Source organism: Drosophila sulfurigaster, chromosome 2R, assembly GCF_023558435.1.
Source record: "Drosophila sulfurigaster albostrigata strain 15112-1811.04 chromosome 2R, ASM2355843v2, whole genome shotgun sequence".
NCBI classification, from domain to species: Eukaryota; Metazoa; Arthropoda; class Insecta; order Diptera; family Drosophilidae; genus Drosophila; species Drosophila sulfurigaster.
In genome coordinates, this window is record NC_084882.1 from 13101178 (window position 1) to 13119462 (window position 18285).

An 18285-nucleotide genomic window follows, 5' to 3' on the forward strand; every position below is an offset into this window, starting at 1 on the left:
GAGAGAATATATGAATATCCATCATTTTTAAAAGCTGCCCAGCTTAAGTTACCCTTGAAGATCGCCTTCAGCTACCCCTCAATTCGCTGCCATTGGCTGCTTCGGACTGCGGCGAATTTAAATGTCCACGCATTCATTGAAGCCGCAGTTCCATTCGAAATTCGCCGCAGCGCTTATCTCGTGCCTGGCAGGCACTTCGGCAGATGAGAGCGACGCGCTCTCGCTCTTGCTGTGAATTTGCCGAATCGCACGAGTGGAAACGAGCTTAGCCGACGCAGATAACGAAGGCAAAGACGAGCGCATGAACAGCAATCGGCAGCATGCGTTGCGCAAAAGTTGTTTAGTAGAAAGTGAACTCTTACACAAAGTTGACACGTTTCGCGCGCGTACGCGGTTCCGGTTCCAAGCACTTGGCTAGAGCCAAAGATTCAGCTACATAGCTCTCAAGATACAGATACAGTTACACAGTTGCAGATACAGTTGGAATTTGAATTTGGTGGCGTGGCTTCTTGAATGCTGATAATCAGCCTGTTTTAGTGTCGATTAAATGTGAAATGAAAATCAATGTTACATTTAACCAAATGAAGTGTTTATCAAGTGTGGATATCGACTAACAAGAAAATCAGCCAAGAGATAAGGTAATCATATTGCAGTTATTAGTGTACAAAATCTTAGCCTCGAGACAAAAAGAAAACTCGTAATATATCCTCTGACCAGGAGGACATCGAATATCGCATTAAGGAAATAAACGTGTACGTGCTAAAGAGACAAAATCAGCCAAAACAAGCAAAATGGCTAAGACAGTCTTGGCTTGACATGCCAACCAAGCCTACCAGTGTTTACATTTTAGATTTTATGAGATAATACCAAACACCATCACAGCACACAGCGTGCACAGGCAAAAAAAGTAAAATAGTATATGGGGATGGCAGCCTACGCAAAACCGCGAAAGACGCAGAAATGTGCGTTGTTGTTGTTGTTATTGGTGCTGCCTGCTGCTGCTGCCAGCAAATAAATACGCCAACAATAACACGGGCAATAAAAAAGCCAACGTCTTTTGCCAAAGCTCGGTCTCAGTCTCAGTCTCACTCTCAGTCTCGCAGCCGCCACAACCACAGCCGCAGACTTGGCCAACAGGCGGTGTCCTGTCCTGGCTAGGAGGGGAGGCACTACCAAAAATATATTGTGCATACATATATACAGACATACTTGTACTATAAGCAAAGTAACAAAACCAATTTTCATTGTTTTGCGGTGGCTTCGGGCGCAACCACCGCAAATGCCAAGGCGCCGAAATGTGAGAAAACCCGAAATGTATAGCGAAATTTCCATCAAGCAAGCTGCCGCGGAAAGAGCGAAAACACACAAAAAACCAAAAAAAAAAGCCAAGCAAAACAACAGACAAAATGTTAAAAGAAAATGTGGAAATGCCAAGTTGAAATAAGGCAGAAAGAACTTGGCCAAGTGCGAGAAGTGAAATAAACACATGCGCCGACGTGTGAATAAGAAGTAAAAGCAGAAGCTCAAGCCAAACCTAAAGCCGAAAGCAGAAGGCACAATACGGGAAAAAAAGAGCCCATAATGTGGGAAAGTGGGAAAGAAAAAGTCGGACTCAAAATACGGGTATTCATTTACGGACGTATATATGTACATATATACTATGTATATTCAACGAGTTTCATTCAATTTCGATTCCAAAGTGAGACTGAATGCCAGACAAACACAGAAAGCGGGCCAACAATGCTTGCGTTTAAGCCAAGCCAAAGAACAACAATTGTAGCTAGTAGTTACACCAGAAGAAGAAGGATATGAGGCGGCTATAAGGATATGCAGAGCGGATATTATTGTTGTTGTTGTTGTTGTTGTTGTTGCTGCTGTTAATCTTTGGGAATATAATTGAATTTACAGCTGCTTTGGGATAAGCGAGAGAAAAGCGCGCAAAAATTGTGCTAAATTATTATTAAGGACTTAATTTGAGTACGTGCAGATGTTAAAACCAGTTGCCAGTTGCCAGTTGGAAGTTGCCACTTGCCAGCGGAGCGCTTATCCTGCCCCTTTTTTAAGGCAGTGTGGGTGTGTAAGTGTGTGTGTGTGTGCGGCATAAATAAGTCGTTTGCAGCTGTTGTTGGGCTTTTATTTGAGTGCTCGATTAGGCCAAACAACGCGCCGTCGCTTGTTGTATACCAATTGGAATCTCAATTTCGTATGCTAAAATGTGTGGCATGCTTCGAGGTGGCAGCTCAACCACCAACAACACACACACAGGCAGACAACAAGGACAGATAGCGATGAGAGGCACGCGCTAGCTGTCGTTTAATGCAATTGATTTGTGTTGCCTAATTCGTTTGGACTCGTTTATTATTTTATTGTGTGAACACTCGCAGACACACACACACACTTACCCACACACACACACATACACACATAGGGAAGACTGGCTGTCAACCACTTTGGCCGAAATTGCCAGTTTTAATTCCATTAGCTCAATCGTACTGCCAATACCAACAACACAAGAATACCAAGTCCAAACCCAATCCGAATACGAATACGTATACGAATACGAATACGAATACCAATAGCAATAGCAATTTCACTCACTGACAGTGGCCTCAATCCCGGGGCCAGAGCGTTGCCTTTTGTTTCACAGCACTTGACTCCATTGGGTTCGTTTTTTTCTTAGCTTCAATTTTGCCACACACACACACACACACACAGAGGCACACATACGCTCTCGCATAGTGGGCCCAAAAAGTTGATTGATAATCAATTGAGAGGATTTTCTTACGCCCACTCTCCTCCGCCACACTTTCATGCCACACTTGCCCCCAACAAAAACCAAACCATCTGCCCCCCCGCCCTCACTTCCCATGTGCTCTTGCTCTTTTGTCCGCCTGCGGTTTGGATTTGCTGCTACATGATATGCTTTAATCTGTTTTGGCTGTGCGGCAGGCAGCCGCAACACAGCCAAGCAAAAACATATTGAGGCTTGAGAAGCGACGAGCTTCTGTTGCAGTGGCGCGTATGAGGCGGCGGTCACGCCACAAGTTGTTTCGTGGGGCAGGACGCTTGCTGTTTTCTTTCGTGCCGCATTAAGCGCTTTAAGTAATTTATAAACGCCTTGTGCTCAGCAAAACAAAAGCAATAACAACTTATATTGGATTCGTTTCGTTTCGTCTCCGTTTCCTTCTTCTTTCTTTGCCTTTCTTTGCTCGCACTTTTTGCAACACTTGCCACTTACCACTTGCCACTTGCCACAAACTGACTTGCAACTGTTTGGCTTTGCTGTGTCGGCCAAACTGTTTTGCCTGTGTGTTAATTTAATGCGATTAGTTAGTTAACTTAACTGGCCACACAACTTGTCGTCTCGTTTAAGCTTTAGACGAACTACTTTAAACGCATGTACTTCGGCACTTTCCATTAATTGATGAATATGCCTTGCCGTTGCCTCGGCGATAACACCCCACCCAAAGAACAAAACCCAACGCAACTTCCCAGGAGGGAGCTGCTGCTTTTCATTTGAAATTCAATGCCACATTGTGGCATCATTATAACAAAAGCACAATGCGAAGCCCAAAATACCTATTTCACTTTTGTCAGATGTCATTATTCCACATTAAGGCCAACTTGACCGAACGACCATAACATGTTCATTATGGCAACCTACTCGCTGATGCTGGATGCTGAATGTGGCCTAGAGGCTAAACTTTAACTGTTGCCAATTTGGCCAGGTTTTGTCGGGGAAAATATTCCTATTCCATTTAAATTTAAGTACTTAATTATAGGCAAGCATTTATTGAAGAGAAATACTTTAACTTTTCTGTTTATTTCAATTCAATACCTATTGAAATTGCCTGCAATCTGCGAGATTCTTTTGTTCATATTCAAAAATAATACCTAACGAAATTTATTGAATAGAAATACTTTAACTTTTCTGTATACTTAAGTACAATACATATTCAATTTGCCAGCAAACTAAGAGATTTATTTGTTCATACAGAAAAATAAAACCTTACGGAATTTATGTGATTAATTATAGACAATAGTTTTTGCTTATATTTTATTGTAGTACTATATTTTCATAGCAACAATCCTTATATACAAATACTTTTGTATTTGTTTGATAATTTTGAGTTCGATAACATTTTTGTAATATTCTCAGGACAGTAAAACGGTTGCCTAGCTTTTAATTTTTCATCTTAATCTTTGGTTAAAAAAGTTTTTGTTTGTTGAATTCAAAGAAATCGAGGCAGCACAAATCTCTAATCAATACTGTGGAGATAGGTTGGGAAGAAGGTTTAAGTTGGTTTGCTTGCATGTATTTTGCATAAAATGTAAACGAGAAAATGGGAAATAAATATATATTTTCAATATATTATGTGCAAACATGAGAAATATGTACGTGCACAAATTTAAGATGAAAACATAAGACTGACAAGGGAATTCTTTTATATTTCTGCGAAATTCCAAGAAATTTGTCTACTTTGAATTTCCTGGAATTACCCATATCGGCGTTAGATCGTAAGAATTCTTCTATTTATTGAGAACTCACAGAGCAAATATAGGATGTACATAATATATTTGTTTTAATTGCATGACTGTAAGTGTTTGTGAATTTTCTTAATAAGTCTTTGAAATTAAATTACTGAATTCAAAATTCTAATAAATATTTTATTTTTTTCCATTGTCTGTCTGCCACATTAATAAAATACCAAAGACACTTTGACATTAGAAATGTTTAGTTGCGTTGCTGTTGCTGAAATTGATATGTTGAATTCATCTGCAGTTGGTAAAATGTCTATAACAATGTCTTAGACGTGGTCTTAGTTCGGTTCGCAGAGTATAAAGAATTTCATGAATTTCATTTGAATTCGTAATTGGTTTTGGCTTGCTTTTCACAAAGCGGTCAAGTTGTCAGGCGCTGTCGTCGTCAGCAACAACTATCATTTTATTTATTTAAATTTCCAATTCTCAACTCGTTTTCATTCTCTCTCTCTCCTTTGAGTCTCGAGTCAAGGCTTTCAGATGTGTTTCTCAGATAGTAGTATAAGTAACTACAAGTTCATAGCTCATTGAATCGAATGCTCACGTTCGTTAAAGTTTTTAACAAGCTGCTCGTCTTCTTGTTAGATTGTTGCTTAACGCAACAACAAGATTGGAGGGGGGATGAGAGACTATTGCAACGGATGCGACATTCACAACTGGAAGCTCATTTTGAGGCATGTCAGAGCGATACATTCGTCGAGTATTTTGTATAATTTTCGAAGATGAGCCTAGGCTCATCTGTGTGTAGTTGTTATAAAGTTTTTAATTAAATTTCATGTTGACTTTTCTCTGTCAGCACTGCCATCGTTTCCGTAATGTGTGTGTGTGCTCCCGTCCCCAATTCTATCATCTTCTGCTTCCCCTTCTACTAATATGATGCGGCTTTTATCAGAGCCTCGCTGCTATTGCTGCTGCTAGGCAACCTCCGGCTCCGGCTTGTATAACATTCTTTGGCAAAAGCTTAACGGGAGCACAGCAGATATTTAGTACTTAAGCATTCGTTTGTAGCGAAAAACTTGGCATATTCTTTCACTACCACGGAGGCCATTTCATAAGGTGCCAGCAGAAGCAACAGCAGCAGCAGGAGAGTTCTTATTTCGTATTCCAGGAGTTGCTGTGTTGCATGCTGTTAGTGTATATTGCAAGTCCAATTGTCAGACATGACTAATGACTTACAAATGGCAAGCCGGGACAGGTTTAAAGTGGTATTTAAAGGATATATATATGTACCATTCTCTTCCGTATCATTCTACAGGGAGTCGCGTCGCGTCGCCTTGGCATTGTGCAGCATTTTCACGCCCAGTTTGAAGTAATTTTTCATGGCTTTAGCCAAGTTTCATTTGCGACTAATTACGCGTCTTTCGTCAGCTGGCAGGATGACTGACTTTTCGTCTCCCCTCTCTACTCTACATTCAACAACAAGTTTCATACAAAAACTTTGCTTGTTATACGCATACACACACACACACACATATATAAGGATCCTTTGCAAGGATTACTTCATACATATATACGGCGACTAACTGACGGATTGACAGGCATTATGCTGCCAGAAAGCCTTTACTTTTTGGCCTGCTGCTTTGTCTGCCTTAAACTTTTGCCTTAAAGTAAATTGTGAAGGAGCAAGAGAAAAACAAGCACAACTCTTTTCTTTTTTTTTTGTTTTGCCTCCCATCTAAGCATTTTCTTCACGTCTTTTTTTTTGGGTTGGGGGAGGTGGCAACATTTAAAATTGTGAAATTGTTGAAATATAAATATGCAAATGTACCCAGAATAAATGCAATTTTGTTTTGTGTTGTTCTGCTTTTGCGTTCTTTTTGTTTATTGTTGCTGTTGTTTATTTTTTTACTTTTGTTGCAGCAGCTTTAATTTATTATAACCATGTTGTGTCATTCAGTTTTCCGGGGGAGGTGAATCCACATGAAATAGTTTTGTTTGCATTTAGATTATTTTCTGTGTAAAGGGGACCACAGCATTTCTATGTCTTTCTCTCAGTTAACAAGTGGCCTAAATGGCTGCTGCCATTCGACCTTTTCCCAGCTTTTCCATTGCCGCAACAGATTTTGTGCCATTGTCGAAACTTAAAGGCTTTTTTTCTCCCCCTGCGCGCACAAAGAGAAAAGACCATTGAAAAAGCAACAGAGCCTTACCTTTTCTTTGTTATTATTTTGTAAGAAAACGAAATAATACCATTATGTAATAAAAACAACGACAAAATCAAACCGAAAATCTAATGCTCTTCTGTAGGGAAAGTTACTAATATTAGCTCTTAAATTTGTTGCCCTTGTCGTATACTTGATTTCATTTTGGGCGCCTTTTAATGGCTTCAACTTTTTTGATGATAAGAGTATGCGAATATGACCATACTTTAATGTAACCAGCATCAAAGACCTTTGAGCTTAATGAAAACCTAAAAGAAAATGACCAAAGGAAACTGTTTAAAATCTAAGAGCCATTTTGCTGAGTGCCCACACCCACACACACACACACACACTTATACACACATCAACTCTCCCTCACTTGATGTTCTCAAAAGGCGACAATAAGTAATTGTGGCACACTTTGAGCTTTGACCAAGGGCTATTTTGGCTGGCGGGTTGTGAAAAGGTCTCAAGGAAAACCTCAATCACACTCAATCAATTCCAAACGGAGACATAACAATATAATGGAAAACAATATAGAAAGAAAAACGTTTCTCAAAACAAAGGTTGACCAAAAAGTGTGCTGCCATCGCGACTCTTTTGATGTCTTTAACTTTGTCTCTTTGTTTTCTCACAAGGTGTGAAGCACATTTCATGAAATTAAAGCTCAATGCGAAGGCGTTGAAGTGTACCGTAACTTTCTTAGCATTCGCAAGTGAATGATTTAATTGGACAGTTTGAGTGTGAGTGTGTGTGTATGTGGCTCAAGCTGTGCCTCAGGCTAAATATACTACGTTAATACAAGCCATGAAATGCTCTTTGAGTTTGCACAACTCAAATTTGCATTGAAAGCCCCCAAAGTGGGTGTTGAAATCTAGCTTCAATTTTCATAAAGTTGCTTAAGAGAAATTTTGATGAATTTGCCTCGAGCAAATAATGATGTTAAGTTTTGCTGGCCACCAGAATAATAGGCCAATTAGCTCTCTTTGGTATTGGTTTCTGAAATTTGTTGGTTAATCGCTTCGAGTGATTCTTCATTCAAGAGAAATTTGAGCTTATCTTATACATATACATATATTTTAATTGTGTTTAGTATGCACAAGAAGACTGAACATCATACTATAAACTGTATACCAATGTGGTATATTTGTACATTATGGTAGATTTGTATTCTATATGGTATATTTGTACTCGATAGCCTTATGTATATTCCAGTATTTTTTTGGATATTTCCGATATTGAGATAATCACATTGTAGATGCTTTTGTACTCTATGATATATATTGAATATATTGATATATCGATATTCCAAATATATATATTTTAGTAGTTTTTCGGTATATTAAATCGGTATATTTTTAAACTATACTTTTATTGAAATTGGATATTTCACACTCCCACTCAAAAGCAGCTTTCTAACTTGTTTAAAATTAAAACTTTTAAAATTCGGTATGTTTTCAAAGTTCTCCACCTTCATATCATACCAAGTCATAAATTAGAAATGATATATTTCAAGGCATATATGCTATAAATAAATACACGTTTCCACTACCAATAAATTGAAAATGAATATTATTATTGTTGCTCCCATTTTAAATTTAATTGTTTTGTTTATTCGTATCCGTGACTGGCGCAATTTCGAATAAGCGTAATAATAATGAAATTGTATAAATAATACAGTTGTGTGCTCAGATAGAGTTGGGAAAGTAGTGAAAATGCGCTTGCTCATGTGCGAGTTGAATTGAAATTAATTTCAACTACTTAAATTCCCAGCGAGTTGAGCTTATTTATGGCCACAGTGTGTGCGTGCCACAGTGTTTAAGGGAGGTCTAGGCCAACCCTCCTACAAGCTAGTCAAAGTCATAGTCGGAGTCGGAGTCAGAGTCCTTAATGTCCTTGCTTCCCGTAATGCCAGAGTATCCGGGTATCCTGTTGTTATTCTCTGCTGTTTGTGTCGTGTTTATTAATATGCAAAATTAGCGCTTTACGATTCGTTAATTAAAATTCTGGCGGTGGCAGCTATGAAAAGCGGCTTTTGCCCTCCCTTCCTTCGACTTCACTTCACTTCACTTCACTTAAAGATCTGTTGCTGTTGACTTTATCAGCTTTCATTAGTTTATTGAAGTGGGCGTGTAATGGAGTAGAGAAGAGTAGAGAAAGAGAAACAAACGTTGGCAGACACTTCAATTGCATTTGCCTGATGACTTGGTTAGCTGCTTATTACAGTCAGTTCCAGGAATATGCGCACACATGCTCGTAATTTCATTAGCAAGGCGAATCGAAGTCAAAGCTGCCAGCACAGTCTATTTTATTTTATCGATGCGGCAATGAAACAAATTGCGATATTCTCCATAGACTGAGACTTTTCGCCAATAGAAACATTAAGCGTATTTAGTGTTATAATTTGTACGCACTCAAGCGAAAGTCGAGGAAGAGAGGACGGCCAGAAATAATAAAGCGAGCAAAGGGCAAACAGAAATGTGTATCGGTAAAACTTTTCCAATAGACAACAAAACACGCATAAATGCTGAAATATATGCGCAGCTATATCCCATTGAATGGAAAGGAGGCCAGACAGAAAGAAGGCGCATGAGAGATAGAGACAGAGAGAGAAAAAAAAGTTATAATTGAATATTAAGACACTTTGGCGTTTAATGTGGTAATTATAGTTAATAGCCGCAAAGGAAGTCAACGGCGGAGGCGCAACGCCCAAGAAAATTTCTAAAGAAAAACTTTGGGTACTACATACAGCACGGTGTGTATGGCCGACACCATTGAAGAAGCGGGAAGAGGAGAAGGAAGTCTGTCTGCTGCCCTGGTTTTTTGCCTCGCTCCCTGCGGGCGAAAGCATTTAGCCAAACGTCTAAGCAGAAAAGTAAGCAACAGCTTTTGTGTCGTTAGAGTAACACACACACAAACACACACACACACACATATTCATAAACAGTCCCGCACACACAAGTGAAACTCACACGCCACGCACATTCCGCTCAAGTTTATGAAAACTAGTGAAAGAAAAGCGAAGCAGGCATTTAGCAAGTGCCGCTGACAACCAGGACAAAGTCGCAGCAAAGAAACTTTTGCCTTGCCTTGGCGAACATTCAAAAGGAAGTGAATTCATCACAGAGCATGCAACTTCTAAGCAAAGCAAAAAACATCTGCAGAAAACGTTCTGGTTCTCCTTCTCCCCCTCTCATAGGTACGCCCACTTTTCCGCCTTCGCCTGCAATTGAAATTTCATGACAGCATTTTTCAATTACCGTCTGCCCACCTGAAGCCACAACACACATAAAGAGAGCAGCTAATTAGCTGTTTGCATGCAGCGACAGCAACGATGGCGATGCCAGTTTCATTTCACGACATTTGCTAATGTCCTTCTCGTCCTTAGTCCTAGTAAGCTCCAAGGGGTAGTTGCTTTAATGCCAGGGATTTTGATGAGGGATCAGTCGACAGTTCTGAGAAATCAAAAAGCGGTTCTTTGCTTTACATTTTACAAATAATTTTCTATAAATATTTAAAAAGGGCCGCAAAGTGTTTTTACATGATTATGATTATGCTATTAATATAAAGGGGGAAATTTATGCAAATATGTAATTAATTTAATGAAATAATGAGTGGATGTAAAAGAGTTTAGAAGTGTGAAGAAATTTTATAATGCTCCCTAAGCAATTTAAATTTTATTAATCATACAAATTTATGAAATATTTCTGTTTTAAAATGTTGACTTTAAAAATATTAAAGAACATTCCTATAATATATTTCAAGATCTATTTCAACTAATTAATAGCCTTGGTTGCATAACAATAAATATTTAATTTATATACAAATTAATATTTATTCTTTCTTTCTTACAAAAAAATCCATAGACAAAGACAAGACAAATTAAAGTGACATCGAGGCGACATTTCAAAGCTCCCCACAAAAAAAAAAAAGAAAAAATGAAAAATTGAAAAATTGAAAAAGGAATTGTTTTTCGCGACATTCGCGGCGGGAATTGAATTTGGGTATAACCGAAGACCGAACCCGGACCCGTCCTTTAATAGATATATCAAGTCAATATGTTACGGCTTTTGGACATATCTACAAATTGTTCGTCAAGTTGAACTTGTAACTTTGCATAAACAATTTGTCAACTGTCAGTGTATCGTGTACTTTGGTCTCGAGCTGTCGACTCGGCTGGCAAAACAAAAGCTGAACATTGCCTCCTGTCTGGTCTCTTCCTCTTTCCTTCCATCCCCTCTCTCTTTCTCTCTTGCTATCTCCCTCTTTATTCATGGTCAACTGGCGCTGTCAGGTGTGACAGGTCCGCGGTTATTGTGTCGCCTCAGCAGCTAAGCTTAAAGTCTGTTTCCTATTGCTTGTTTTGTTTTTTCTGTTTTTGCCATTAAACGACCATTTTTTGTATATTAAATTGCTAGCGAAATGAACTTGTTCACACACTGCGTCAAGACAACGCCTGTCACTGAAATTAATGAGCGTGCCATCGAGGGGCCAGACTGCTTTCCCCCGCCACACTCTCCCCTCTCTCTTTGTCTGGCTGTCCATCAGGTGAGCTATCAAGGCAGTCAGGGGAGTCAGTTTGTCAGTTGGTTGTGTTCTTCCCTCTCTCTTTGTATGTGTGTGTGTGTGTGTGGGAAGGCGTTGACATTCTAATGACACTTGGTTGACTCGCTGTTTGCTGATGTCGGTGCTGTTAATGCTAATCAATAAATTCGCCTCAGTTGGAAGCATTTGTTTCACGTACTCTGATGAGACTCGTTGCTTATTAATTGGCACACAGCCTAGATTCGGTTTTTGAATTAAATCGTAAATACGTCACGTGGTCCTCCTCCTGGCCTTAAGCCTGCTTAACTTCTAATGCCAAGTCCCCCCAAGGACTGATTCGCTGCACCTGCTGTGGCTGCTTGCTGCTTGCTACTCACTGCTAATGCTGCCAATCAATATTGGCAATAACGTATTATGGTGTTGTCATTGTCCTCCGTCCTCCATCCTCCCGCCGTCGTCCAGCCAGCTCTTTGGCTTTGTTTGCAGCTGCTTCACCGAAAGCCAAAGCAATGACAAGTGGCATGTTCGCGTGGAAAAATAAAAATATATAACTAATACGCCATGGCATCCTTTCGCTGTGCCATTTCCGTTGAACAATTTTTGTGTTGCGTTGCGTTGCGTTGTGTGTTGTGTACGATTCGTTATTATTTGTATTACTTTTTATGTCATGTGGAGGATTTCTATTCAATCTCATTGTCTTTTACTCTGGGTTTATGTGGCCCTGTCAACGTTTTATTTGTTACACACAAATATTTATGTACGTACACTCTCAGTAGCCACTGTGTGCCATGGACTTGTTTGCCTTACTTTGCTTGCCCTTTTTTTTTATTCCTGTTGCCCATCGAAATGTTGACCAAAAAAATGAAAATGGGTATTATGTTTTAGCTTGTAGAGCTATATATATTCTAGTTGTTGTGTAAATTTTCTATTTTTTGTGTATGTGTTATTTGCGCTGCGTTTTGTTTACAATATTTACTTCAACATTTATTTATTTGTAGGTGTCGAAAGGTTACCATGTTCGTGTTTTCTTTTTTTTTTGTGTATGATAGCGGAGTAAACATGTTCACATTGTTCTATTATTGCTTTATCATTGCATGTAGATGACTGTCATTGAATGCGGTTGGGATTCTGTTCAGATTTTGGCCTGGCTAAAATAGCATTTCATTTTTTTCGTTGCTTTGGCCAGTTCCTGCTGCGGTTGGCTTTCATGTTTTAGCAATTTTTCATGCTGTCATTTTATTGATTTGATTTATTGGTTTGGTCTGTTCCAAATTTGTTTGCCAATCGACGGCATCATCCCCACCAAAGAAAAAATGATTGTTGCAATTGCCCTGGCGACCAGCGGAAAACGGACAGCGACCATATTCAAAGCAAACACCACATTTGTTAAATGTTAAATTAAATGTCCTATTATTCTATGCCCATTCATTCATTTGAATTTAATTAAATTTAGAAAATTTAATTATCATCTATGCCGCGGGGCAAGCGAATATTTCTAATATGCAACGTGCCACAATAATAGCCAAAGGCCAGGACGTCAAAGAGAGAGAGAGAGAGAGAGAGAGAGAGAGAGAGAGTGAGAAAGAGAGAAAGAGAGAGAGAGAGGGGAGAAATTTCATGTTCACATTTCCCACTTGAAGCGTCACTTAACAAGGCTGATGATGTTGACATCGCAGAGAGAGAGAGAGAGAGGAAGAATGAGAGAAAGAGAGCTATGCAGGCATGAAAAATGCGGACATAAGCAGAAATCGCATGGCATAGCAAGTGGCACAGTCAAGGGATAATCCATTTCGGCATAATAAATAAAGCCGTAATTGCCAAGTGAATGCAGATCCCAGCCTACACAACAACAGCAACAACAACAAGCGACCTGTGCCTCGGCCCACATAATAGATGAGTTATGCTTGCTTCAGCAAAAAATGCAAAGTATTAGCTGCCACAACGAGGGGCAGACACAGAGAAAGAGAGCGAGAAGTTAGGGGCAAGTGGGAGTTAGCTTATGTTGTTGAGGCAAATATCAAATGCTGAATTCATTCTCGTATTTCATCTATTCATGAAAATCGCCACTGGGCAACTGCAGCAATATGTTGCAAGATTAAAATTCGAAACTGCAGCAAGGCTCTGGCTTTGGCTCTGGCTGAAATCCGCGCTGATGCCTTGCCACTCAATCTCAACTCGAGTGCTTGTGCTTTGGCTGGGGGGATTGCACTTGGCTTGGCTTTTCAAACTTGTTGGCAACTTACGAGTATGTTGCAAGTATGTTGTCAGTATAAGGGGAAGGGAGGTATGCGGGGCATGCTGTTGATAACCTTTAAAGACCCAAAACACTTGAGAAAACTGATGCAGCACAACCTGCGTATGTCATTCGCTTGGAAAATTTTAATAATCTTTTATCGAGCGGCTCCTCGAGCTTTGATATGAAAAGTTCCCTTGACAAAGTAGGCGTTGCTTGTGTGTGTGTGTGTGTGCCACATTGTTGCAGTGTCAGTCGACTTTGACTTGGCGAAGTTGCGGCAAGTACGTACGCCTGAACTTTGAACTCTAGCTTTTGTGCAGTCGAAATGCTTTGGAAGTTTTTGCTTGCGTCTCTGCCACAGCTTCTGCAGCCGCGACGTTTTTAATCATTTCGATTGCGGGCAACATTTCGTTGCCATGCTTGTCACATATATTTCATGTCGTGGCACCACCCAAGAGACTCTGGCCAATTGCTTGCATGTTTGACTCAAAAAAAAAAAAATGCGCAGCTGATGCCACTTTGCTTTGTGCCTCGTGTTGCAGGCGAAAGTTAACCTGCACAATGTAATTGCAGCAGGGCATGAAATGAGCTCTGTTCTAGCTGATTGTCGTCTTCCAAAGAAGTTGTGGAAACTTTGTTTTTTTGCTAATTTTAACGATGCACTTGCACAAGTTGAAAGGCATCCCGAGCTACAGCTCGCATCGAATCGAAAAGCCAAAGCCAAAACTGAAGGGGAAAGCAAAGCAAGTGACTGCAATTTGTTTAAAGCTGCTCGCAGTCAGCTTGTTTATTCTTGTTGCACAGTTTTGTGCGCCACTTGTTTGCCATTTGTTCGTCTAGTTTACAATGCAATTAACCCATTTTAAAGTTTCGCCCGTCGACCACAGGACCCCAGCACCACGGCACCAGAGCACCACCAAACAAGAACACAACAAAAAAAAAAAATAACTAAAAACAAAGCAGACAAACAACAACCGTAAGACTAACAAAAGACGCGGCTTCTTTCCACTTTCAACTTGCCGCTGATTTTGTTTCGTTTCATTCCGTTTCGCTTTTATTCATGTCTCGCAGTTTAACAGCCAAAAACCAAGCAAAAACTAATTACGACTTTGCTGGGTTCCTGGGTTGCCTGCCTGCCTGCCTGCCGAGGCAAAGCAAACTTGATACCACAAAGTGCAGTTTAGACGGTGCGCTACGTTGCGTATACTTGATGCGACCCAGACGAGGACACTGAGCGACGGTGAAAGCGAAAGTCACACCAAATGCTCGTCCGTTGTCGGGGCGTTAAAATTAAAAACGGATGCGGTCGCTTTTTAAATAATTAAACTCACTTTATTGGAGTATTAAACTTTTATGACTAAAGATGGCCCCCACAAGGCGTCAGGTGGAGATCACAGATTGTGCGTTGTGCTTACAGATAAACTGAGGGCCAAAGCATTTAGCGAGTTGTTGGCCATCGAAACGTCAAGATCATGTTTGTTGCTACCAAATGTTCTGACCCCGAACGAGATGCGCTGCCGTGTCATAAATAAAAAGAGAAAAGGGAAGCAAGAAAATTGCGCGCAACAGAAATGAGAAACAGAAACAGACATCGACACAGCATGTGGCGCACATATAAAAATCTGTAGGCCAAACAGCCATAAAACTGATAACCTTGGCGAACACAAACAGCAGCAGCAAGAACACAGATGACAATGGTATATATAAGCATATCTATGATGAAGAGAGCTGAGGCCTCTGGTCTTTGTTTTGTTGCCATTTTTATAGGCCTCGCTCTCGCTGTTTATTTACGGCTATTTACCGCCTACACGATAAAAGCCTTTTCCCACACACACATACACACACATATATACAACTCCTCCGCAACTTTTTGAGTAATTACATGGCCAGCGCAGATTTGTAGTACAGCACCTACTACAAGGAGTCACACAGAAGTCCGACGCTGTGCTCGCAAGTTGAGCGCCCCGTGCAGTGCACAGTACAAAATAGATACAAATATTTTATTGCTCCTCGAGGACATGCGGCGTTCGGAGCACACTACGTGGCGTATACTTGATGTCCAGTCGTTCAGTCAAGGCTCTGCTTAGTGCCCTCGCTCGTAATGAATACGATAGATAATTATAGCTATCACACTCACACACACACAGACATAGTGACTTTTAATGGCTTTTGTGATCGCCCCAGTGGCGAGCACGGCGCACAGGATGTGAAAGTGCAGCCGGGCCCAGACGGAAGTAGCATCGCCTGCATGGGTTAATCTAAATTTATAACTTTATTTTTCATGAGCAGTCGCGCCTAGCCCCAAGGCAAAGAGTACAGTTTTCTCTCTCTCTTTCTCTCTGTCTCTTTTTCTCGTTTTTTATTTTATTCTGTTTTGCGGACAGCTTTAAAGGACATGAATTGAGACTCGACGACCACAAGGCTTTTTTCTGTTTTTGGGGTTCATTTTGTGTCGTTGTCCCCTGCACGGAAGTGATAATGAAATAATTTGAACTTTTTCCTTTTAGCTTATTTTTCTTCAGTGGCTTTAGCATAGACGGAGCACACACATGCATTGGGCAGCCAGTGTTCGTCGTTTTTTGTGGCCCCATTACAAGAGGCAAACTCATTAAATTATGTAAAACTTTGTCATTAAATATGGCAGACACTCTCTTTGTGTGTGTGTGTGTGCGAGTGTGTGTCTGTCCTTTAGAACAATTTGTTATTTGGTTATGAACTTTTGGCAGAGTTAAAGTGTTGTTTACTTTTCGGCTCTCATATCCTCGCCGTTAGCTAGTTAAATGCTTTGCGCTGCAGCTCGACTTGTTCAATGTTAAAGACGGAACTTTTTAAATAAATTTGCGTGATAATTCCACTTTGTGGTTTAATTTTGCGTGTCGACGAGGTTATTCTCGTACTCGCACTCGTACAGTTGCATTTTCGGTGCTTAAAATGAGTTAACGTGCCTCTTGCACTCTTCACTGTCTCACTCAGATAACACTCGTGTGCAGCCAAAGAGAGCTCAGCGCCTGAGAGTATGCTACAAAAAATATAAAATTCAGAAGCGCAGAGCACTTTAATTGGTTTTGGTTTTTATACCCACTACCCAAAGGGTAGAAAGGTATTATAACTTTCCATCTGCACGAAATATATGTAACAGGCAGAAGCAGGCATCTCCGACCTACTGCAAATAGTTACTTTAGCTGACAATCTAGCATATTTTGTACAATATGGTATATTTTGAACTCTATGGTATATTTGGAATATAATTATACCGAAGTATAGCATTTAGTATATTTTGGTGTATTTGTGGCATTTAAATTTGGTATATCTTCAAAATAATACCACACTCTGTTGCTTTAATTCAAAAGTGGTTGCGGGTATCTCAAAGTCGAGCACACTCGAATGTAGCTTCATTACTTCCCGCTGAGGCACTTGAAAGTTGCACCGAGTTGAGTTAAATTTTGTATGCTTTAGGTGCAAAACTATCATTACCAAATGGATTAATAACAAAGCGAAAGCACTCCATATAGAGCACACAAAAGAACATCTCAGTGCTGAAGAGTTTCGAGTGCTCTTCACGTGTATTGTGCACTTTATTGTTGTTTAGCAATTATTATTAATAATTAATGTTGGAGTTAATTGCGGACTTAATAAAAAAAACTTCAAATGAACCTGCTTTACATACTAAGCACTCATTACCAAGTACATTAAATTAATGCGTTTTCTTTTTTTCTTCGTTTTTTTCTCTTTTACAGATACTGGAACTTGCCACAAATTTATGTGGACGCATGAAGCAATGTGAGGCGGCGAGTAATAAAAATTAATTAGAAAATATTTCACGTCAAACGTCGCGACGTGGCATAAAAAGAAAAATACTTCAAGTAAAGAAAGCGCACAAAAGTATGCAATAGAAAAAAAGGCTTGTGGTTCGCTTTTCGGTTCGGGGTTCGGTGGTTAATTTCTAATTAGAGGCGCCACCAAAAAGCAGCAAAGCAGCCGTTCAACAAAGGAAGTGAGCATAAGAATTTGAGCATAAAATAAACTGCAGATTGAACAAAAGAAGTCCGGACCTTATGCAAAGTATAATGAAAACTTAAAGGGAATATACGAAACAGATTGCGCACACCACAAAAGACAGAGAGAAAGGGAGAGGGAAATAGAAGTGTCAGCTAACTCCAGGTTGAAGAGGAGACAACTACAACTATAAGGAACCAATTTGATTACAACAGAGTGCTCACTCCGCTCTATAGGTGGCACTCACTTTGGCTCGCTTTGGCCCAAAACAATGAAAATATTTTCGCGTAGCATGCGTCACACGGCCATGCCACAACGGCAACGCGGCAAGCAGACGGCGTTGAAAATGAATTGCCCCATTTTGATTGTAATTACCCTCGGATGGCTGTTGCACGCACAGTGCCACCACACCGATGTTGATGCCGCAATTTCAAATCGAGGTAAGTGATTCATTCCAGTCCCGAGTCCGTTCGTTGCACAGCCTCTGCAAGCGAGCACAACACATTTAATGCCACTGCCAACAACTTGCAACGCGCGAACAATGCCACCAAAAGGTAGTTTGTGCTCTCCCCCCGGGGCAGCTTATGCATTATGTGTATGTGTGTGTGTGCCGAGAGTCTACGGGAATTTTGCCATATTTATAACTACATCGTTTCGCCGTCAACATTTTCCATTTTTTGCCAGCTTTCATATTTAGCATAGCACTCAGCGTAAGTTGCATTTATGTTTTTACATAATAGAAAAGGGCTTGCAAAAAAAAAATAAAACTGAAAATAAAAAATAGAAATACGAGAGAGAGATCCCGACCCTATTTAAATGCCAATG

General features: G+C 40.1%; 1 protein-coding gene across 1 annotated transcript in view; it reads left to right on the top strand.

Annotated features, from left to right (window-relative positions):
• Positions 1 to 351: 351 nt before the first annotated feature.
• LOC133837172 (neurotrimin) overlaps positions 352 to 18285 on the top strand; it is a 64683-nt gene continuing 46749 nt past the window's right edge. Inside the window, exons 1-2 of the mRNA XM_062267848.1 lie at positions 352 to 638; positions 17202 to 17900. Of these exons, the coding sequence (XP_062123832.1) occupies positions 17732 to 17900 (169 nt within the window). The 5' untranslated portion in view covers positions 352 to 638; positions 17202 to 17731. The remainder of the gene's footprint in view (positions 639 to 17201; positions 17901 to 18285) is intronic.